The following is a 24,484-nucleotide window of genomic DNA, read 5'->3' as shown; positions in this document are numbered from 1 at the left end:
GCACATGTGGGTTAAGTTAGGGTTTGCAGGTGAAGCATATTTCGGAAGATCCATGAACAATCGTGGCATCTCCCGGGAGTCACGTTTACTCCGCAGCCCGTCTAAACCCTAACATCTCTCCCCTTCTGTAGCTGGTGAATCAAATTCATGAAGACATTGTTAAGCCTGTCCTCTCCCCTTAAACGACCTATTGAGAGAAGAGATTACGCATGGAGCAGCCTCCTGTAACTGATCTTTAAAGCCCAAAGGCCATCTCCTCCGATCTGAACGACCTCGTTTTCGGATCACTTTCCCCTCCAACCCGCCGGCTGGACTCGAACTCGGACGTGTACGAACGTTCTGCAGATGGAAGATGTGTGGAGTGCGCGTGCAGAGTCGGTCCACACCCATGCCTTTCGCCATACCCGTCGACGCATAAAGCTTAGTCAAACCAAAACAGGAAGACCACGAAGCGATAAGTCAAATGATTCCGAAGCATCGAACTATATTTTAAGTCCATGATTTAAGAATCGACGCGTTTTGGTTTTCTATATATATACAACGAAAGGGACTTCACTACTTAGAACTACTATTTTTAGCGTTCAGTGTGACAAAGTTGAATTCCAAGTACATGATTAAGAGAGAGTGACAAATTGCATTCCCATTGAACGAATTTCCTCAATTTGACCAGAACCCGTTGCATGCTAACATTAATTGTCTTAAATCCACAATATAGTACGCAAAAATTTAATTTTTAAGAAAAGGGAATGAGCACATGATATGATTATTTTGAGAATTGTTGAAACCGACCACATGGGGTTCATTAGGTTAGTCCATGTTATTATTTATTAATCATTTATATTGCATGGATTGCCAATGATTTTACCTTTCTTTTTTTTTTAAATAAATAAATATGAGATATGTGGAATTTCTGTATATATATCATTGTTGAATAATGAAAAGTACATATGTATATATAAATAGGCTTTATTAGTTGATTATTTGAGATATCATATCAATTAAAGATATGCATAATTAAATAGAGTTATATGCAAAATTTTAAGAAGTACATAAATTTTTTTTAAAAATTATTCTAATTATCTCTAAAGAGGAAAATATCTTAGAGAAATATCTCTAACATGGTGTATAGAAAATTTTGACAAGAGTTTGGATAAAAGATTGAAAAAAAGCTTGAATGGATCGTCAAAGTGACTTGATGTGATGAAGAACGAAATCAGTTGCGTCAACATAACTACTTGTGTATTTATTGTGCAAGCTACTTGCTAGGATTTGTTGATTTGGCTCATCTGAGGTCAGTAAGTCTATTGGTGTCTGTAGACAAAAACATGGCTGGCGCGACTGGCGTTATAATGAAATAAGCTTGATAGGCGCTTCCTTAGGTAATAGGGCTTTGTAGATTATGCTACAACAAAATAGGATGGCATTGGCTATTGAAGACTGAGTAATATTGAGGTTTGATGTTGAGAGAGGGATATAATAGTCATTGAAAAGGAAGATGACACAAAACACAAGAATTGCACCACACTAGAGTGCACCTTAGGATCGATTAGCCTCGATACCAAAATAAGAAATATGTGGAAGTGAGAAATATGGTAGAAAATACCATATTCCGATGTGAACAATGAAGATTACATAAATAAGAGTTATTAGATGATTATTTAAGGTGGTATATCAATCAAATATATGCATAATTAAAGTTAGATATGCACAAATTTTAAGAAATATGGAGAATCAAGAGAAATATTCTAATTATCTTCAAAAGAAGAGAGAAGAGAAATATCTCTAATATTAATGATTTTACTCCTTCCTCAAAGTGAAAAGCAAGGTCATCTCCAATATCCACATTACTAAATTTGCCCTTTGATTTAGAGCACGCGCACACAAATTGGTCAATCTCCTGCCTCAACCATTGACCGTGCCAAAGAATTCACTCCTCGCTGTACTTGATTCAATTATTGCCTCCACGAATACGCGTGCTAATTTGACTTATTAGATATATATTTCTCATTCGCATTTAATAAAACAATAAAAAAATAGATATATTCGTCATTCCTCCATGATTGCCTGTTTGTTTTCTGTTTTGTTGGTGCCACGTTCCACATTTTATATCCCCACCGACCAAAATATCCCTTTTAATTCATGTGCTATTGGACTTATAAGGCACCTGTCGAAATATGAGAATCTTGCTGACGTATGCTATTCTCTATGCGTACGAAAACCTTGATATAATATAGTCATTGCCGCTATAATAATAAATAAAGAACCATGCCCTTGACTTGAATTTATAAAAATTCGTATTGAGATAAGGTAAAGGTACTTTATTATTCTGCATGGACCGTTGATTAAATAAATGGGAATTTGACACTCAAAGCATGTGTCCTGGAATCTCACCATCAATGCAGAGTCACTTTCTCAGCAACTGCACTATGATAGCTAAGAAAAGATTGAATGATTGAAAATAATAATTTTCAAAGCTAGCTCAACTTATATATATAAATCTCCCACTTATGGTCATCCTCTCAACTATCCCACTCTGGCCCTTAAATCATCAACGATACAAACCATACACAAGTCAATAGCTGCTCGATAGCAATTAGAAAATGCTTCCTGAAATCATGAGTCCCTTTGAGACCCATCAATGCGATCCTTTGAAATCTATCTGCGATCATCTTCTTCAGGATCATGATATAATTGAGAATGCGCCAGTTTTTGCGCCAAGAAGTTTGAGCTTCAGCGATCTGTTGCTTGCGGAAAGTTGGAGCGAACTTCCTCTGAAAGTCGACGACTCGGATGACATGCTGGTGTACAGCGCTATGTGCGACGCGCTCAGTTCTGGGTGGTCGATGCCTTTGGCTTCGAATCAAGAACTTGATTTCCAAGCGACGACAGTTGATTATGACAGCACTGGTTCAGCAGTGCAGAAGAGACCGGAGGAGATGGTGGAGCGTAAGCTGAAAGCGCCGGTCGGGGAGACGCATTACAGAGGAGTGAGGAGGCGGCCGTGGGGAAAATATGCAGCGGAGATAAAAGACCCTAAGAAGAACGGCGCGAGGATTTGGCTTGGGACTTACGAGACGCCCGAGGATGCAGGATTGGCCTATGACCGGGCCGCTTTCAAGATGAGAGGATCAAAGGCCAAGCTCAACTTCCCTCACCTCATTGGCTCGGCCGAGTACGAGCCCGTCAGGGTCAGCCCCAAGCGTCGATCCATGGAGCCTAGCTCACCGTCCAGCGATGACGGGTCGACCGGGATGAAGAGGAGAAAGAGGGAGGTCGATTCTGATGCTGAGGTGGGCTTTGGAGCTTCCATGCCTTTTCATATTTTGGATATGGGCTTGTTAGGTGTGGACGACCAATTTTTATTTTGATTGTACGCGCTGTCAAGACATTGTCTTAATAAATGCGAAAAAGATCTCCTAAACTTACAACGAAAGAAAAACGAGGAATGAAAAGTCTAAAGCTTCATGGAAAAACATGAAAAGTCTAAAGCTTCAATTTCCTTCTGTAAGTTGCGGTGAGTTCAGAGATGGAGAGACGTAAAAGAATAAGCCAATTCATTTGAGGCCCTGCAGATCCACTCTCTTTTCTATTCAAAGATCAGCCCTTTATCTCGGTGTTTTCACGTTGAGAATTCTTTGCAGATGAAGAGATGTCAAAGGGGCTTCTTACTTCCCAAATAGATACCCTTACATCCATATATTAATGCTGGTTTATCAAGAATACCGCAAAAAAAAAAAAAAAAAAAAAAAAAAAAAAAAAAAGCACTTCGAATTGTTGATTCATCGCCAAAGATGGCTTAGAGCCGATGGTTCATTCATCTAATGGACTTTTCCTTTCTAACACTTCATCCGAGAGTTATTGGTACATATTAAATTTTTTCCCATCTAATGGAAGGTTATTAGATCAAATGACAATGACATTATTCAGGAAAAGAGAGAGCTATCGATTTCTTGCAGGGTGTGATTGTGTTTGTGTACATGTTCTCTAAGTGTAAATGGGTTTTTTTTCTGTTCATGCACGAATATGATTTTATGTAAAGGATAATGGAGGTTGCCCCACAAGCCAAGAACATGTTCTCCTTTCCCAGAACAACCCCCCAGCTCCACGCTCATGCCATGAAGGTCTTCAAGTTGGTGAGTATCTCTCAAAGACCATCATGTGTATGATATGATTATCTCAAACCCCTGTTTTCGGTACCATCCTTTCGCTAATTAAACTCTTCCTTCTACCATCCGTTCTTCCCTTTCCTTGGTGATTTCGGTTACACTGTCTTGTCGCACTTGAACAGATGTGTGAATCGGCTGCGATCGTGGGTTCGGCTATGAAGCACTTGGGCTCCGTTCATCTGAAGATGGGAGTCACCGACTACCACTTTGACATCTGTTATATACGCTTTGGCTTTGTCTTTCTCGGATTGAATTTGCTTGATGTCTTGCTTATATCGATCGGTATGCCTCCATCCTCCATCAATCATCATCATGTAGATTACCATTGGTGAACTCATTGACTTAGCTCATCCACCGTCTCGTTGCCGCAAACTCGGCCTGTGTACTCCTTGCCGCTCCACTTCACCATTAGCGTCAACTCTTCCTCCGTCAGCGATGCTACTGAGAAAGCAAAAGATGAACCCCCCTGGAGGAGGACGATCGGGCATTTGTGGAGATGGCAAGACGGATTTGGATCAAACGCACACGTTTAAAACTGGCAAGAGAGACCCTTCGGAGAAATGTCAAAAATTCATATCTAGCTGGGACCATATCTAAAATGACCCAAACTCGAAGAATCCAAATAATCTAACTATTGGAACATTTGAGCGGTGCGTTGTCTAGATGTGGCGCACCTCATGTGGAGAGATTTCCTAACTACTAGTATCTTAACGAAGTTATGATGACAAACTTGCCAACCTTAGACTTTTGAGTCACGGGTGGTGCGGAGTAATTATGACTCAAATCGAACATTCTATAATAAAAAGATATTCAATGTCTCATTTAGCAAAATTGTTGGTTAGGACGAGAAAATCGATATGAATTCGAGAAGACGGGACTCAAAGAAGGACTCATTTTACGGCCCTATAAACAGGAACCGAGGACAGATGGCTTCAGAGCTAATGGATGAACGAAAGCACATGTGGAAGCAGCACCTGATCCGCTCTACGTCAGTCAATTCTTGTTGTGCCGCTGAGCTCTACATCATCAGTAGATATAATAGTCTAAAGCAAATCTCAGCCTTCTCTTCATCTTATGCCATTTCAAAACTCAACCTAGCCCACACGAACATTTATATATATTAAGTTAGGGTGGTGAAGCATGTTTCGTCTTGGATTAGTTCTACATGTATCATGAGCGGAAGATCGAAGAATACTCATCGTATGTCCACATAGTCACAATTGCGCCGTTGCCCATCTAAACCCTAACCTCTCTCTTTCTGTGATTAGCGAATCAAATTCCATGGAGACATTGTTAAGTCAGGAAAATTACTTAAAAAGTCCCAAATCAATTATACTTATGTCAATTCAATATAAACATTTTAATTTGATCAATTTTTTTGTCAGTAATTTAATTAGATCAATTGAGTTCCAAACCTTTTGACAATTTACTAATATAATATATCCGTCTAATTTTAATTGAAATCACTGATGTGAATGACAACTGTATGAAGCGGCACGGCAATGCTGACGTGAACAAATTTTATGATTATTTTTATAATTTTTATTATATTTTATGTTATATATATTTATTAATATGTTTTCTTTTTCTTCTTTTTGTTCCTTCTTCCTCCCTCAGTTGCTGGGCTAGTGATGGCTGATAAATGGTTACAGGCAATGATTGATAGGGGTCACCCTTCCTGGCCTTAGGTGAGGTTGCCCTCCTCGGGATCTCGTCCAAGGGCAGTAAGGTTGCCCTTCGTCAAATCTTGGCAAGGTTGAACCTCACTCATAACTAGCGAGGCTGACTTGCACCAGCCTCTGTTGAGGGCAACATTTGCTTTAAGTATGCAAGGTCACCCCTAGCTAGATCCCAGTAAGGTTGAGGCTTGCCCTTCCTAGCTTTTGGTGAGGGCAAGTGTCACTTGATGCAAACAAGGTCACCCCTTGCCAAAATTCAGCGAGGGTGGGCAACCCTTGCCAGTCATCGTCAAGACTTGGCAAATGGTGGAGAAAGAATGAAAGAGATAAGAAAGAAAGAAAAAAGAAACATATAAAAAAAGTAAAAAAAAATTACAAAAAATTGTCAATGTTAAAGTTGATTATTTACGTTAGCGGTTTCTGTCCGAAATTGGTTAGATTGATTATATTGATAAATTGTTTTAAAAATTTTAGAACTCAATTAGTCAAATTGAAAAATTTATAACTGGATTGGTGCGAATACAAAAAATTGAAGGTTTTTTTGGATATTTTTTCATGTTAGTTTGTCGGTCCACTTCAACGACCTATAAAGAAAAGAGATGACACATGGAACCTGCAACTGATTTTTGAGCTCAAGGCCCTCTCATCCAAACTTAACAACCTCACTTTGGGACCGCGTTCCCCTTCAACCCGCCGACCGGACACGGCGATGAACTCGAGTGCAGACGTAATCGAACGTTCAGCAGATGGAAGATGTGTGTGGAGTTCGCGTGCAGGGTCGGTCCAAGCCCGTACTTATCGGCGTTTCCGCCATACCAGTCGGCAAAGAAAGCTTAGTCGACCCAAAACCGATTTTGTCCACGAGGCAAATAGTCAAAACAGTTCCGGAGCATCGAACATGATTACGAAAGAGCGACAAATTGCATTCCCATTCAACGAATTTCCTCGATTTGACCATGACCTTGGTACATGCTAAGACCCCCATTACTTGTCTCAAATCCAAAATAGAGTTCATAAATTTTTAGTTTTTAAGAAAAGGGAACGAGCACACGATATGATTTGTTGAAACCGACCATATGTTTTTCAATTCATTAATCCATGTTATTATGTATCAATAATTTATTTTGTGTAAATTGTGTGTAATTTTACATTTTTCTTGTAGATGTGAGATGTGCAGAATTTTGGTACATTTCGATGTTGAGCTATGGAGAGTGAGGCTTTGTTAGTTGATTATTTGAGATAACATATCATTATTTAAGAATATGCACAATCGAATGGAGATGTATATACAATTTTGAGAGATATGGAAAATTAAAAGAATACCTTATAGAAATATCTTTGACATGACATATAAAAAAATTTCAATATGAGTTTGCACAAAAGATCTGAAAAATGCTTGAGGGGATCGCCGGTTTGATGTGGTGAAGAGCGAATTAGTTGTGTTAACATGGCTGCTTGTGTGTTAATCTTAGTTGTTGTGCAAGCCACGTGCCAAGACACTGTTGAATTGGATCATCAAGGGCAGTGAGTTCATTACTGTTCGTTTGGGGATAGAAACGTGGTTAGCGCGACTGGCGTTGTTATGAAACAAGCTCGATGGACGCTTTCTTAGATAATAATGTTTCGTGGATTGCGCAATAGTTGAACACGGTGTAGTTGGTTAGCAATGTTGAGGATTGACATTGAGAGAGGTTATTGAAAAAGAAGATGACATGAAATACGAGAATTGCACCACACCAAAGTGCACCTAAGGACTGAATAACATTGATACCAAAATAAGAGATATGCAGAAGTGAGAATTGTGGTACTTTTGTATATTTCAACGAGCACAATGAAGCACATTAATAAGCTCTATTATATGATTATTTAAGGTGTTAGATTAACTAAGGATATGCACAATCCTAAATAGACATATACGTAACTTTTGAGAAATACGGTGAGTTCAGATCAATATTATTATTATCTTTAACGGAGAAAAACATTTTTGAGAAATATCTCCAACATTGATGACTTTACTCCTTTCTTGAAGCGAAAAGCAAACTCATCTCCGATATCCACATTAGTAAATTTGCCCTTTAAACCAGAGCATGGGCAGACAAATTGGTCAAGCCTCCCGCCTCAACCATTGACTGTGCCAATGTATTCGCTCCTCGTGATGCTTATTCAATTATTGTCTCCACGACTACACGTGCCAATTTGTGTTTAGCCCCATGTAATTGCACTCTAAAAGTAAATCACAAGAATTAGACTCACTTCCCCACGATGAGAATGCCTCGATCTGAAAGTAGACTTTCCGAGCAAAAGTCCGTGTGGTTCTCTGGTCCTGCTAACGATCAGAACAAGAGTCCCTACTAAGTTTATTTTTTTTTATTCTTTGGCTTTTGCTAGATTTTTGGAGTTGAAAGGTCAACCACTTGGCAGAGCCCTTTATGGCTGGCTTCCAATTGAAAACCCCCACCGTCCGTCTCTTTCCCATTTCCTCTTGTGCAGCTAACAACTAGACAAATAAACCCTTTATTCTTCTTTATATGGCCCATCATCAACGGTGGCGTCACTTGTATAGCCTGCCAGAATAGTAGATCTCTTGATTGATCAATCTTGACTATTTACATATTTAGCACCACTCTAAAAAAATTAGATCAAAGTAAATTAACAATCCTCATCTTTGTTGAACTCCAATAGTAGGATTCCAATAAGTAATAAGTTGAGAATTAGAATTCTAGTCCACTTGAGAGGTGATTGGTTTTAAGAACTGAGAATCGGCCATTAAATTCTGAAAAATTGAAATTGAAAATTGCTCATTAGTTCTATGGACTCACCGGGGAACTAAATAAATAGTTTGGTTTAGTTCTCGGGTGGGTTTATGAAACCGGTTGAAATGTCCTCACATTTTGAAGAGTTATGAGACTTGAGAGTGAGTGATGAGGTTGGAGGCCAAAGGCAATTGAGTGTGAGAGTGATAGAGGAAGCAACGAGGCTGGAGGCCACGAAGAGCGAGAGTGAGAGGGATCAACGAAGCTGAAGGCCATCGGGAGGGAGACGAGGCCGTGAGATGAGTGAGGCAAGAGACAAAGAAAACATAACAATTTAAAAAAATTATATATATACAAGTCAAGTCCGAGTAGATGGGAGAGTGATTTCGCACTTAGAATCGGGAATCGGACTGGTCCCCATGGAAATCATCAATTTTGGGCTGGTTTGGTCTGGTTTTGGGTAGTTCCAATTTCTTTTGCATACCCCCAGTACACCTCATACAATTTGGGTCGGGTCTCATATATAAGCTTAAACTCAGGATATAATTTATCAAATGTAATGACAAAGAAAAACATGCCATTGGTCAAATCCGGTCCGATTCTAGGCATATTGGTCTGGTTCCTGATTCCAAAAATAGGGAACTGAACCCTTAAGTACGAACCAGATCACCCTTCAACCCGCCGGACGATGAGCTTGAATACAGACACAATCGAACGTTCAGCAGATGGAAGTTGTGTGGAGTGCGCGTGCAGAGTCGGTCCGCGCCCATACTTTCCGGCGTTTTCGCCATACCCGTCGGCGCATGAAGCTTAGTCAAACCAAAACAAAATGTCCAGGAGGCAAAAAGTCAAGTAGTTCCGACACATCGACATGGTTGAGAAAGCCACAATTTGCTTTCCCATTGAACGATTTGACCATGACCTTCTGACATGCTTAGGTCCCATTACTTTTCGCAAATCCAAAATAGAGTACGTAAATTTTTGGTTTTCAAGAAAAGGGAATGAGCACACTACATGGTTATTTTGAGAATTGTTGAAATTGACCATATGTTGTTCAGTTCATTAATCCATGTTATTATGTCTTAATAATTTATTTTGCTTGAATTACCTATAATTTTACCTTTTTTTCTTCAATAGATGTGAGGTTTGCGGAAGAGAGAAATGCGGAATTTCTATTTATTTCAATATTGAACGATGAAGAGTTTGATTATTTTTAGGTAACATATTGGTTAATGATATAGATGATAAAGAGAGAGATACACACAATTTTAAGAATTACAGAGAATCCAAACAAATGTTTCAATTATCTCTCAATAGAGAGAATCTAATATTAATTATTTTACTCTTTTCTCAAAGTGAAAAGCAAGCTCTATCTCCAATATCCACGTTAGTAAATTGGCCCTTTAATCTAGAGCACACGCAGACAAAATGGTCAAACCTCTTGCCTCATCCATTGACCGTGCCAATGTATTCACTCCTCGTGATACTCATTCAATTATTTTATCCACGATTACACGTGCTAATTTACGTTTTAGATATATATTTCTCATTCGCATTTGAAGACACAATATATAAAAAAATAGATATATTCGTCATTCCTCCGTGAATTCTTTGTTTGTTTTCTCTTTTATTGGTGCCACGTTCCACATTTTGTCTCCCCACCGACCGAAATTGCCCTTTTTTTAATTCATACGCAACTGGATTTATACGGCACCCTGTCGAGATATGAGAATCTTGCTGATGTATATCATTGGTATAATATAGTCATTGCCACTGTAATAATAAACAAAGAAACGTGCCCATAACTTCAATTAATTTATAAAGTTCGCATCGAGATAAGGCAAAAGCACATTATTCCATGAAGACTGTCGGTTAAATGAATGTGAATTCAAACATTCAAAACGTGTGTAGAATATCTCCGCCAATGCATGGGCACCTTCTCAGCAAATGCAACACGGGAGCTAATCATGTGAAAAAATAGATTGAATGACTGAAAATAATGATAGTTTAAGCTAGCTCAACCTATATATATAAATCTCCCACTATGGCCATCCTCTCAACTAATCCGCTCTAGCCCTTCAATCATCAACGATACAAACTGTACACAAGTGAATAGCCGCTCGATCGCCATCAGAAAATGCTTCCAGAATTCATGAGTCCCTTTGAGACCCATCAATGCGATCTTTTGAAATCGATTTGTGATCATCTTTTTCACGATGATGATGATATTGTTGAGAATGATACAGCATTTGCGCCGAGGAGTTCGAGCTTCAGCGATCTTTTGCTGGTGGAAAGTTGGAGCGAACTACCTCTGAGAGTCGATGACTCGGAGGATATGTTGGTGTATGGTGCTTTGAGCGATGCACTCAGTTCTGGGTGGGTGATGCCTTCGGCTTCGAATCAAGAACTTGATTTCGAAACGAGGACTGTTGATAACGACGGCATTGGTATGGAGGTGCAGACGAGACCGGAGATGGTGAAGCGCGAGATGAAAGCGCCAATCAGGATGACGCATTACAGAGGAGTCCGGAGGCGGCCATGGGGAAAATATGCAGCGGAGATAAGAGACCCCAAGAAGAACGGGGCGAGGATTTGGCTGGGGACTTACGAGCTGCCTGAGGACGCAGCATTGGCCTATGACCGGGCCGCTTTCAAGATGAGAGGGTCGAAGGCCAAGCTCAACTTCCCTCACCTTATCGGCTCGGTCGAGTATGAGCCCGTGAGGGTCAGCTCCAAGCGTCGGTCCGCTGAGCCTAGCTCGCCGTCCAGCGATGACGGGTCGACTGGGACGAAGAGGCGAAAGAGAGAGGTCGATTCAGATGCTGAGGTGGAGTTTGGATCTCCAACCCCTTTCCCCATTCTGGATCTGGGCTTGTTAGGTGTGGACGAACGATTTTTATTTTGATTGTACATACTGTCAAGACATTATTTTCTTCATCAATGTGAAAAAGATATCCCGAACTTGAAACAAAAGAAAAGCCATGACATAACAATCTCCAACACTAGTTTTGGGCACCATCATTTCGCTGGTTAATCTCTCCCGGCCGCCGTCCGTTTCTTCCCCTTCCTTGGTGATTTCGCTTACACTGTCTCGTCATGCTTGAACAGACCGCGTGAGCCAGTCATCCGACTCTGTGGGTCCGTAATATACGCTTTGGCTTTGTCTTTCCCGGATTGAATTTGCATGCTGGGGTGCTTATAACGACCGGTATCCCTCCATCGATCATCATCGTGTAGATTACTGTCGGTGAACTCATTGCAAGGTCACCCCTTGCCAAAATTCAGTGAGGGTGGGTGACCCTTGCCACCTATAAGGTTTTAGTTGAAGGAACTTGTAAGTTGGAAGTTGAAACTTATAACCTGGAGCAAGTTTTAATATTTTTCTTGATTCATGTTTTCACATGATCCTACAATATTCTATATAGGTTGATGATGAATGTATAATCTAAAAGCACTAATTTGAACTTCCATTTTATTACCGAGACTTACTCTATTAATATACATATTTTTCGTGTGTTTTTATGATCAGTGAATTATAGCAGCAAGTGATGATCATTAAAGGTTTTAATTCATTGCAATTGTTTAATTAATAATATAGATAAAACCTTATAGACCCTAAAATTGATCCTAGAACTCATGATAGGATATGTTCCAGATTCTAAAGTATGTATGGTAAGTTTCAAGTATCAAAAGTAAGGAATCTGTTCAAACGGGTAAATTCGAAATTCCAATAGAAACTTGAAACTGCTCATCTCAAGTTCTAAATCTCTGACGACTTGTTAATATAGTTAATCTAACCAAATTTGGCTGGAAATTACTAACGTGGAAGTTGGCCATCTTAAGGGACATACCGACATTGACGTGGACAATTTTTACAAAAATTCAATTTATTTTATTTTATTTTATTTTTTCTTTCTTTCTTGCCTTTCTATATATTGTATTTTTAAAGGCGAATGAGAAATATATATCTAAAACGCAAATTGGCACGTGCAGTCGTGGAGATAATAATAAAAATAAGCATCACGAGGAGCGAATACATTGGCACGGTCAATGGTGAGGCAAGAGGTTTGACCAATTTGTCTGCGTGTGCGCTACTTTAAAGGGCAAATTTACTAATGTGAATATTAGAGATGAGTTTGCTTTTCACGAAAGGAGTAAAGTCATCAATGTCGGAGATATTTCTCAAGGATATTTTTCTTTGTCAAAGATAATTAGAATATTTATCTAAACTCACCGTATTTCTCAAAAGTTGCGTATATATCTAATTGTGCATATCCTTAATTAATATGGTACCTTAAATAATCATGTAATAAGGCTTATTAATGTCGTTCATTGTTCACATTGAAATATACAAAAGTACTGCAATTCTCAGTTCTGCATATCTCTTATTTTAGTATCAGTGTCATTCAATCCTTAGGTGCGCTTGGGTGTGGTGCAATTCTCATATTTCATGTCATCTTCTTTTTCAATAACCTCTCTCAATGTCGATCCTCAACATTGCTAACCAACATCACCCCGTTCTGTTGTTGCATAATCTACATAACACTATTATCTAAGGAAGCACCCATCGAGCTTGTTTCATGACAATGCTAGTCACACTAATTCTATCTACAAACAAACACTAACAAACTCACGGCTGGTGACGAGCTAGATCAACGGTGTCTTGGCGTCTAGATTGCACAACAGCTACGTTCGACACACAAGTAGCTGTGTTAACTCAATTGATTCACTCTTCACCACATCAAGCCGGCGATCCACTCGAGCATTTTTTGGATCTTTTATGCAATAATTTTTTATACATCATGTCAGAGATATTTCTATAAGGTATTCTCCTCTTCGAGATAATTAGAATAATTCTTTTAATTTTTCATATCTCTCAAACTTGTGCATACATCTCCATTCCATTGCGCATATCCTTAAATGATGATATGTTATCTCAAATAATCAACTAACAAAACCTCATTCTTTGTAGCTCAATATCGAAATGTACCAAAATTCTGCATTTCTCTCTTCTGCATATCTCACATCTACAAGAAAAATGTAAAATTACATGCAATTTACACAAAATAAATGATTAATACATAACAACATGGATTAATGAATTGAACAACATATGCTTGGTTTCAACTAATCATATCGTGTTCTCGTTCCCTTTTCTAATTTACGAACTCTATTTTGGATTTGAGACAAGTAATGGGGTCTTAGCATGTACTAAGGTCATGGTCAAATCGAGGAAATTCGTTGAATGGGAATGCAATTTGTCGCTCTTTCGTAACCATGTTCGATGCTTCGGAACTGTTTTTGACTTTTTGCCTCGTGGACATTCTGTATTGGGTCGACTAAGCTTTCTGTGCCGACGGGTATGGCGGAAACGCCGAAAAGTACGGGCTTGGACCGACTCTGCACGCGAACTCCACGCACATCTTCCATCTGCTGAACGTTCGATTACGTCTGCACTCGAGTTCATCGCCGTGTCCGGCCGGCAGGTTGAAGGGGAACGCGGTCCCAAGGTGAGGTTGTCAAGTTTGGATGAGAGGGCCTTGAGCTTAAAAATCAGTTGCGGGCTCCATGTGTCATCTCTTTTCTTTATAGGTCGTTGAAGTGGGCCGACAGACTTAACATGAAAAAATAACCAAAAAAGCCTTCAGTTTTTTTTGTATTCGTACTAATTCAGTCATAAATTTTTCAATTTGACTAATTGAATTCTAAAATTTTGACAATTTATCAATGTAATCAATGTGGTCAATATTGGACAGAAATCGCTGACGTGAATAATCAACCTTAACATTGACAATTTTTTTGTAATATTTGTTTCTGACTTTTTTATATGTCTTTTCTTCTTTTTTTCTTATTTCTTTCATCCTTTCTCCACCATTTGCCAAGCCTCCTATCCTCTCCCTTTAATGACCTATTAAAAAAAGAAAATACGCATGGAGCCAGCAAGGTTGCAATTAGGGGTGAGTAAGAGGAACTGCTCGGACACTGAAATTAAAAAGGAGGCAAATAAAAATGAAAAGAAAAGAGGAAAAAAATCTCAAAATTCAACATCTGAAGCTTCGTAGACTGACATGAAATTTCTAAACCACTACCCAAGCTCCCACTAAACTGTGCTCTGCAATCGTAAATTCACGCCTATAACTACACCAAAAGCACGGGGAGAGTCCAGGAAATGAAATCAGATGCCGAAATCAAAATCTCAGCCATAATAGATTGCAACCAAATCCACCCAAAGAGCTAGAGGTATCAGAGGAAGAGGGTTGATCCGACACCGATGTTCAAGCCTTTCCGCGAACAATCAGGCTGAAGGAGAAGGAGGACGAGAATCAGCGAAGATACCTCAGAAGGGAACGAGGGGCGCAGGCATTCGCACATGAAGGCGGCGCTTCTGTACATTAAGGGCCGCAAGCTATGCTGCATGCACTAGTATCGCTACCTTGGCGATTTAACGAGAGAATATAGTTGATTTATATCACGAATAAAGAACACTTGTCTAATCAGAATGTGGATATGGACATCCATGAGGATAGTCGGTAATAAGTAATTTACTAATCAATCAGAGAATTACAAAGTATCGCTTCCACGATAGTGTTTAGCTCCATGTAATTGCACTCTAAAGTAAATCACAAGAATTAGACTCACTTCCTCACGATGTGAATGCATCGATTTAAAAGTAAACTTTCCGAGCAAAAGTCCGTGTGGTTCTCTGGTCCTGCTAACGATCAGAACAAGAGTCCCTACAGAGTTTATATTTGATTCTTTGACTTTTGCTAGATTTTTTTATTCGAAAGGTCAACCACTTGGCAGAGCCCTTTATGGCTGGCTTCCAATTGAAACCCCCCGCCGTCCGTCTCTTTCCCATTTCTTGTGCAGCTAACAGCAAGACAAATAAACCCTTTTTTCTTCTTCCTATGGCCCATCATCAACAGTGGCGTCACTTGTATGGCCTTTTAGAATAGTCGGCCTCTTGATTGATCAATCTTGACTATTTACATATTTGGCACCACTCGGAAAAAAGAAGAAGAGATCAAAGTAAAGTAACAACCCTCATCTTTGTTGAACTCTAACAGTAGGATTCCAATAAGTAATTGGTCGAGAATTAGAATTCTAGTCCACTTGAGAGGCGACTGGTTTCGGGAACTAAGAATCGTCCATTCAGGATTAGTTATGAAAAATTGAAATTGAAAATCGCTCATTAGTTCTATGGACTCACTTGGAAACTAAACAAATAGTCCAGTTTAGTTTCCGGGTGGGCTTATGAAACCGGTTGAAATGCACCCACATTTTGAAGAGTTATAAGACTTGAGAGTGAGTGATGAGGTTGGAGGCCGAAGGCAATTGAGTGTGAGAGTGATAGAGGAAGCAATGAGGCTGGAGGCCACCAAGAGCGAGAGTGAGAGGGATCGATGAAGCCGAAGGCCATCGGGAGGGAGGTGAGGCCGTGAGATGAGTGAGGCGAGAGACAAAGAAAACATAAAAATTTAAAAAATTATATATATACAGGTCAAGTCCGAGTAGATGGGAGAGTGATTTCGCACTTAGAATCGGGAATCGGACTGGTCCCCTTGGAAATTATCAATTTTGGGCTGGTTTGGTTCGGTTTCAGGCAGTTCCAATTTCTTTTGCATACTGCTAGTCCACCTCAAACAATTTGGGTTGGGTCTCATATATAGGTTCAAACTCAGGATATAATTTATCAAATGTAATGATAAAGAAAAACCTGCCATTGGTCAAATCCGGTATGATTCTAGGCGTATTGGTCTGGTTCCCGATTCCAAAAATAGGGAACTGAACCCTTAAGTACGAACTGGATCACCCTTCAACCCGCCGGGCGATGAGCTTGAATACAAACAAAATCGAACGTTCAGCAGACGGAAGTTGTGTGGGGTGCGCGTGCAGAGTCGACCGCGCCCATACTTTCTGGCGTTTTCGCCATACCCGTCGGCGCATGAAGCTTAGTCAAACCAAAACAAAATGTCCAGGAGGCAAAAAGTCAAATAGTTCCGACATCGACATGGTTGAGAAAGCGACAATTTGCTTTCCCATTGAAAGATTTGACCATGACCTTGTGACATGCTTAGGTCCCATTACTTTTCGCAAATCCAAAATAGAGTACGTAAAGTTTTAGTTTTTAAGAAAAGGGTACGAGCACACTACATGGTTAATTTGAATTGTTGAAACTGACTGTATGTTGTTTAGTTTGTTAATCCATCTTATTATGTATTAATCATTTATTTGCCTGAATTACATGTAATTTTACCTTTTTTTCCTTAATAGACATGAGGTTTTGCGGAAGAGAGAAATACTGAATTTCTATATATTTCGATATTGAACAATGAAGAGTTTGATTATTTTTAGGTAACATATTGATTAATGATGTAGATGATAAAAAAGAGATATGCATAATTAAGAATTACGGAGAATCCAAACAAATGCTCTAATTATCTCTCAATAGAGAGAAATATCCTAGAAAAATATCTCTAATATTAATTATTTTACTCCTTTCTCAAAGTGAAAAGCAAGCTCTATCTCCAATATCCACGTTAGTAAATTGGCCTTTTAATCTAGAGCACACGCAGACAAAATGGTCAAACCTCCTGCCTCATCCATTGACCGTGCCGATGTATTCACTCCTCGTGATACTCAATCAATTATTTTATCCACGATTACACGTGCTAATTAACGTTTTAGATATTTAATTCTCATTCGCATTTGAAGACACAATATATACAAAAATAGATATATTCATCATTCCCCATGAATTCTTTGTTTGTTTTCTCTTTTGTTGGTGCCACGTTCCACATTTTGTCTCCCCACCGACCGAAATTGCCCCCTTTTTTTTAAATTCATACGCGATTGGGTTCATACGGCTCCTGTCGAGATATGGGAATCTTGCTGATGTATATTATTGGTATAATATAGTCATTGCCACTATAATAATAAACAAAGAAACGTGCCCATAACTTCAATTAATTTATAAAATTCGCATCGAGATAAGGATAAAGCACATTATTCCATAAGACTGTCGGTTAAATGAATGTGAGTTCAAACATTCAAAACGTGTGTAGACTATCACGCCAATGCATGGGCACCTTCTCAGCAAATGCAACACGGGAGCTAATCATGTGAAAAAATAGATTGAATGACTGAAAATAATGATTCTTTAAGCTAGCTCAACCTATATATAAATCTCCCACTATGGCCATCCTCTCAACTAATCCGCTCTAGCCCTTCAATCATCAACGACACAAACTGTACACAAGTGAATAGCTGCTCGATCGCCATCAGAAAATGCTTCCAGAATTCATGAGTCCCTTTGAGACCCATCAATGCGATCTTTTGAAATCGATTTGTGATCATCTTTTTCACGATGATGATGATATTGTTGAGAATGATACAGCATTTGCGCCGAGGAGTTCGAGCTTCAGCGATCTTTTGCTGATGGAAAGTTGGAGCGAACTACCTCTGAGAGTCGACGACTCGGAGGATATGTTGGTGTATGGTGCTTTGAGCGATGCACTCAGTTCTGGGTGGGTGATGCCTTCGGCTTCGAGTCAAGAACTTGATTTCGAAACGAGGACTGTTGATAACGGCGGCATTGGTCTGGAGGTGCAGACGAGACCGGAGATGGTGAAGCGCGAGATGAAAGCGCCAGCCAGGATGACGCATTACAGAGGAGTGAGGAGGCGGCCATGGGGAAAATATGCAGCAGAGATAAGAGACCCCAAGAAGAACGGCGCGAGGATTTGGCTCGGGACTTACGAGATGCCCGAGGACGCGGCATTGGCCTATGACCGGGCCGCTTTCAAGATGAGAGGGTCGAAGGCCAAGCTCAACTTCCCTCACCTCATCGGGTCGGTCGAGTACGAGCCCGTGAGGGTCAGCCCCAAGCGTCGGTCCGCCGAGCCTAGCTCGCCGTCCAGCGATGACGGGTCGACTGGGACGAAGAGGCGAAAGAGAGAGGTCGATTCAGATGCTGAGGTGGAGTTTGGAACTCCAATCCCTTATTCCATTCTGGATCTGGGCTTGTTAGGTATGGACGAACGATTTTTATTTTGACTGTACATACTGTCAAGACATTATTTTCTTCATCAGTGGGAGAAAGATATCCTGAACTTGAAACCAAAAAAGAAAGCCATGACATAACAATCTCGAACACTAGTTTTCGGCACCATCGTTTCGCTGATTAATCTCTCCCAGCCGCCGTCTGTTTCTTCCCTTTCCTTGGTGATTTCGCTTACGCTGTCTCGTCATGCTTGAATAGACCGTGTGAACCAGTCAACCGACTCTGTGGGTCCGTAATATACGCTTTGGCTTTGTCTTTCCCGGATTGAATTTGCATGCTGGGGTGCTTATAACGACCGGAATCCCTCCATCGATCATCATCGTGTAGATTACTGTCGGTGAACTCATTGATTCGGCTCGTCCACCGTCTCGTTGCCGCAAACTTGAACCGTGTACTTCTTGCTGCTCCACTTCACCATCAGCGTCAGCTCTTCCTCCGTTGCTGGCGACGCCGCAGCTCCTGACGAAGAAGAAGGTGACGCCATTCTCTCTCTATCTCTCCTTGGAGGAGGATGGTCAGGCATTCGTGGAGATGTCAAGACGGATTTGGGTCGGACGCACACGTTCAAAGGCCACAAGAGTCGATCCATCCAATAAACCGATCCAACACAATCCGAGATAGATTAAGAAACCTTAAAAATTCATATTTGGTTTGGCTCAATCCCAATAATCCAATTAATCTAATTGTCTGAACATCTGAACGGTGTGTACAATATTATTTAGCTTCAGAACTAATGGATGAACGAAAGCACATGTGGAATTGTGCCGCTGACCTCTACATCATCAGTAGATATAATAGTCTCAAGCAAATCTCAGCCTCCTCTTCATCTTATGCCATTTCAAAACTCAACCTAGCCCACACAAACATATATATATATATATATATATATATATATATATATATATATATATATATATATATAAAGAGAGAGAGAGAGAGAGGTGTTAAGTTAGGGTGATGAAGCATGTTTCGTCTTGGATTAATTCCACATGTGTCGTGAGCGGAAGATGGATGGATACTCATCGTATGTCCACATAGTCACGTTTACGCCGCTGCCCATCTAAACCCTAACAACCTCTCCCTTTCTGCGATTAGCGAATCAAATTCCATGGAGACATTGTTAAGTCAGGAAAATTCCTTAAAAGGTCCCAAATCAATTATACTAAGTCAATTCAATATTAAAATTTTTAATTTGATCAATTTTTTTGTTGGTAATTTCATTAGATCAATTGAGTTTCGAACATTTTGACAATTTACCAATATAGCTTTTGTTTTTGATTGAAAGTAGTGCGTTCATTCATTCATTAAAGCGATAATTACAGGAAAACGACAGTTCGGAATCGGATCACAAAATGTTCCAAAGGGATTGAGGGGGTTCAAACTTCCATGTTGGGGGAAGGATTTTAAGGCGGAATGATTTTGCAACCCAGTCTGCGGCTCGATTTGCTTCGCACGAGCAATGGACCACTTTAACATGGGACAGCTGGGCCAACACCTATTTGCACCTCCGGATGAGATTCCTCACAGCCCATGACTCCTTAGCCCGGCCTAAAACGAGTTCCACTAGTTGAAGACAGTCACTTTCGCAGACTACAGACTATTTCTGGTTATGTACTTCTCCCACACGTGAAGTACTTCTCTCTGTTTCAGCAACAACAAACCGTGAGACAGGGCTAGGGTTTCTGGTTGATCCATCCAATTTTGATTGAAATCGCTAATGTGGATGACAACTGTTTGAAGCAGCAAGCCGTTGCTGACTTGGACAAATTTTGTAATTATTTTTATAATTTTTATTATATTTTATAATATATTTATTTATTTATTTCCTTTTTCTTCTTTTTGTTCCTTCTTCCTCCCCTAGTTGCCGGGTGAGTGATGGCCTACAGGCAATGATTGATAGGGGTTGCCCTCCCCGGCCTTAGGTGAGGTTGCCCTCCTTGGGATCTCGTCCAAGGGCAGTAAGGTTGCCCTTTGTCAGATCTCGGCAAGGTCGAACCTCGCTTGTAGCTAGCGAGGCCGATGAGGCCGACTTGCGCCGGCCTCTATTGAGGGCAATTGTTGCTTTAAGTCAACAAGGTCGCCTCTTGCTAGATCCCAATAAGGTCAAGCCTTGCCCTTGCTAGCCTTTGGTGAGGGCGCACCACGCAAGCAAGGTCACCCCTTGCCACAATTCAGTGAGGACGGGTAACCCTTGTCACCTATAAGGTTTTAGTTGAAGGAACCCGTAATTTGGAACTTGAAATTTATAACCTGGAGCAAGTTTTAATATTTTTCTTGATTCATGTTTTCACATGATCTTACAATATTCTATATAGGTCGATGATGAATGTATAATCTAAAAGCACTAATTTGAACTTCCATTTTATTACCGAGACTTACTTTATTAATATTCATATTTTTTGTGTGTTTTTATGATGAGTGAATTATAGCAGCAAGTGATGGCCATTAAAGGTTTTAATTCATTGCAATTGTTTAATTAATAATATAGATAAAACCTTATAGACCCTAAAATTGATCCTAGAACTCATGATAGGATATGTTCCATATTCTAAAGCATGTATGGTAAGTTTCAAGTATCAAAAGTAAGGAATCTGTTCAAACGGGTAAATTCGAAATTCCAATAGAAACCTGAAACTGCTCATCTCAAGTTCTAAATCTACTGACGACTTGTCAATACAATTAATCTAACCAAATTTGGCTAGAAATTGCTAACGTGGAAGTTGGCCATCTTAAGGGATATAGCTGACATTGACGTGGATAATTTTTACAAAATTTCAATTTATTTTATTTTTATTTTATTTTTTCTTTCTTTCTTGCCTTTCTATATATTGTATTTTTAAAGGAGAATGAGAAATATATATCTAAAACGCAAATTGGCACGTGCAGTCGTGGAGATAATAATAAAAATAAGCATCACGAGGAGCGAATACATTGGCACGGTCAATGGTGAGGCAAGAGGTTTGACCAATTTGTCTGCGTGTGCTCTACTTTAAAGGGTAAATTTACTAATGTGAATATCAGAGATGAGTTTGCTTTTCGCTTCAAGAAAGGAGTAAAGTCACCAATGTCGGAGATATTTCTCAAGGATATTTTTCTCTGTCAAAGATAATTAGAATATTTATCTGAACTCACCGTATTTCTCAAAAGTTGCGTATATATCTAATTGTGCATATCCTTAATTAATATGGTACCTTAAATAATCATGTAATAAGGCTTATTAATATCCTTCATTGTTCACATTGAAATATACAAAAGTATTGCAATTCTCAGTTCTGCATATCTCTTATTTTAGTATCAGTGTCATTCAATCCTTAGGTGCGCTTGAGTGTGGTGCAATTCTCATATTTCATGTCATCTTCTTTTTCAATAACCTCTCTCAATGTCGATCCTCAACATTGCTAACCAACATCACCCCGTTCTGTTGTCGCATAATCTACAAAACACTATTATCTAAGGAAGCACCCATCGAGCTTGTTTCATGACAATGCTAGTCACACTGACCATGTTTCTATCTACAAACAAACACTAATAAAGTCACGGCTTGTGACGAGCTAGATCAACGGTGTCTTGGCGTCTAGATTGCACAACAGCTACGTTCGACACACAAGCAGCCGTGTTAACTCAACTGATTCACTCTTCACCACATCAAGCCGGCGATCCACTCGAGCATTTTTCGGATCTTTTATGCAAATTCATATTGAATTTTTTATACATCAAGTCTGAGATATTTCTATAAGGTGTTCTCCGCTTCGAGATAATTAGAATAATTCTTTTAATTTTTCATATCTCTCAAACTTGTGCATACATCTCCATTCGATTGTGCATATCCTTAAATGATGATATGTTATCTCAAATAATCAACTAACAAAACCTCATTCTTCGTAGCTCAATATCGAAATGTACCAAAATTCTGTATTTCTCTCTTCTACATATCTCACATCTACAAGAAAAATGTAAAATTACATGCAATTTACACAAAATAAATGATTAATACATAACAACGTGTATTAATGAATTGAACAACATATGCTTGGTTTCAACTAATCATATCGTGTTCTCGTTCCCTTTTCTAATTTACGAACTCTATTTTGGATTTGAGACAAGTAATGGGGTCTTAGCATGTACCAAGGTCATGGTCAAATCGAGGAAATTCGTTGAATGGGAATGCAATTTGTTGCTCTTCCGTAACCATGTTCGATGCTTCGGAACTGTTTTTGACTTTTTGCCTCGTGGACAATCTGTTTTGGGTCGACTAAGCTTTCTGTGCCGACGGGTATGGCGGAAACGCCGATAAGTACGGGCTTGGACCGACTCTGCACGCGAACTCCACGCACATCTTCCATCTGCTGAACGTTCGATTACGTCTGCACTCGAGTTCATCGCCGTGTCCGGTCGGCGGGTTGAAGGGGAACGCGGTCCCAAGGTGAGGTTGTTAAGTTGGGATGAGAGGGCCTTGAGCTTAAAAATCAGTTGCGGGCTCCATGTGTCATCTCTTTTCTTTATAGGTCGTTGAAGTGGGCCGACAGATTTAACATGAAAAAATAACCAAAAAAGCTTTCATTTTTTTTTTTTTTTTGGTATTAGTACCAATTCAGTCATAAATTTTTTAATTTGACTAATTGAGTTCTAAAATTTTGACAATTTATTAATGTAATCAATGTAGCCAATATTAGACAGAAATCACTGACGTGAATAATCAACCTTAACATCGACAATTTTTTTGTAAATTTTTTTCTTTCTTTCTTATTTCTTTCATTCTTTCTCCACCATTTGCCAAGCCTCCTATCCTCTCCCTTTAATGACCTATTAAAAAAAAAGAAAATACACATGGAGCCAGCAAGGTTGCAATTAGGGGTGAGTAAAAGGAACTGCTCGGACACTGAAATTAAAAAGGAGGCAAATAAAAATGAAAAGAAAAGAGGAAAAAATCTCAAAATTCAACATCTGAAGCTTCGTAGACTGACATGAAATTTCTAAACCACTACCCAAGCTCCCACTAAACTGTGCTCTGCAATCGTAAATTCACGCCTATAACTACACCAAAAGCACGGGGAGAGTCCAGGAAATGAAATCAGATGCCGAAATCGAAATCTCAGCCAGAATAGATTGCAACCAAATCCACCCAAAGAGCTAGAGGTATCAGAGGAAGAGGGTTGATCCGACACCGATGTTCAAGCCTTTCCCGCGAACAATCAGGCTGAAGGAGAAGGAGGACGAGAATCAGCGAAGATACCTCAGAAGGGAACGAGGGGCGCAGGCATTCGCACATGAAGGCGGCGCTTCTGTACATTAAGGGCCGCAAGCTATGCTGCATGCACTAGTATCGCTACCTTGGCAATTTAACGAGAGAGTATAGTTGATTTATATCACGAATAAACAACACTTGTTTAATCAGAATGTGGATATGGACATCCATGAGGAGAGTCGGTAATAAGTAATTTACTAATCGATCAGAGAATTACAAAGTATCGCTTCCACGATAGTGTTTAGCCCCATGTAATTGCACTCTAAAGTAAATCACAAGAATTAGACTCACTTCCCCACGATGTGAATGCACCGATTTAAAAGTAAACTTTCCGAGCAAAAGTCCGTGTGGTTCTCTGGTCCTACTAACGATCAGAACAAGAGTCCCTACAGAGTTTATATTTGATTCTTTGACTTTTGCTAGATTTTTTTATTCGAAAGGTCAACCACTTGGCAGAGCCCTTTATGGCTGGCTTCCAATTGAAACCCCCCGCCGTCCGTCTCTTTCCCATTTCTTGTGCAGCTAACAGCAAGACAAATAAACCCTTTTTTCTTCTTTCTATGGCCCATCATCAACAG

At 39.7% G+C, this 24,484-nt stretch overlaps 3 protein-coding genes across 3 annotated transcripts; all 3 read left to right on the top strand.

Moving 5' to 3' along the window:
- The first annotated feature begins 2,555 nt into the window (after positions 1-2,555).
- Positions 2,556-3,368, top strand: LOC104454908 (ethylene-responsive transcription factor 13). The gene has a single exon (XM_010069781.3). It carries the CDS (start codon positions 2,601-2,603, stop codon positions 3,366-3,368), a length of 768 nt encoding a protein of 255 aa, XP_010068083.2. The 5' UTR covers positions 2,556-2,600.
- A 675-nt stretch (positions 3,369-4,043) lies between these two features.
- On the top strand, positions 4,044-11,535 carry LOC120295814 (ethylene-responsive transcription factor 13-like). The gene is made up of 3 exons (XM_039317393.1): positions 4,044-4,133; positions 4,289-4,448; positions 10,845-11,535. The coding sequence occupies exons 1-3, from the start codon at positions 4,044-4,046 to the stop codon at positions 11,501-11,503; spliced, it is 909 nt and encodes a 302-aa protein (XP_039173327.1). The 3' UTR covers positions 11,504-11,535.
- Positions 11,536-17,901: 6,366 nt separating this feature from the next.
- Positions 17,902-18,654, top strand: LOC120295813 (ethylene-responsive transcription factor 13-like). Its single transcript, XM_039317392.1, has one exon. The coding sequence runs from the start codon at positions 17,902-17,904 to the stop codon at positions 18,652-18,654; it is 753 nt and encodes a 250-aa protein (XP_039173326.1).
- The last annotated feature ends 5,830 nt before the right edge of the window (positions 18,655-24,484 follow it).

The sequence above is a fragment of the Eucalyptus grandis genome, chromosome 7, assembly GCF_016545825.1.
Source record: "Eucalyptus grandis isolate ANBG69807.140 chromosome 7, ASM1654582v1, whole genome shotgun sequence".
NCBI classification, from domain to species: domain Eukaryota; kingdom Viridiplantae; phylum Streptophyta; class Magnoliopsida; order Myrtales; family Myrtaceae; genus Eucalyptus; species Eucalyptus grandis.
The sequence above is the reverse complement of the archived record's forward strand: the minus strand, read 5'-3'. Positions and strand labels throughout refer to the sequence as shown.

Bases quoted from the DNA above. Each gene is read 5' to 3' on its own strand.
- LOC104454908 (XM_010069781.3), top strand. From the start codon at position 2,601: ATGCTTCCTGAAATCATGAGTCCCTTTGAGACCCATCAATGCGATCCT.
- LOC120295814 (XM_039317393.1), top strand. From the start codon at position 4,044: ATGGAGGTTGCCCCACAAGCCAAGAACATGTTCTCCTTTCCCAGAACA. The intron at 4,134-4,288 runs GTGAGTATCTCT...GCACTTGAACAG, and splicing joins CCATGAAGGTCTTCAAGTTG to ATGTGTGAATCGGCTGCGAT. The intron at 4,449-10,844 runs GTATGCCTCCAT...AGAATGATACAG, and splicing joins TGTCTTGCTTATATCGATCG to CATTTGCGCCGAGGAGTTCG.
- LOC120295813 (XM_039317392.1), top strand. From the start codon at position 17,902: ATGAGTCCCTTTGAGACCCATCAATGCGATCTTTTGAAATCGATTTGT.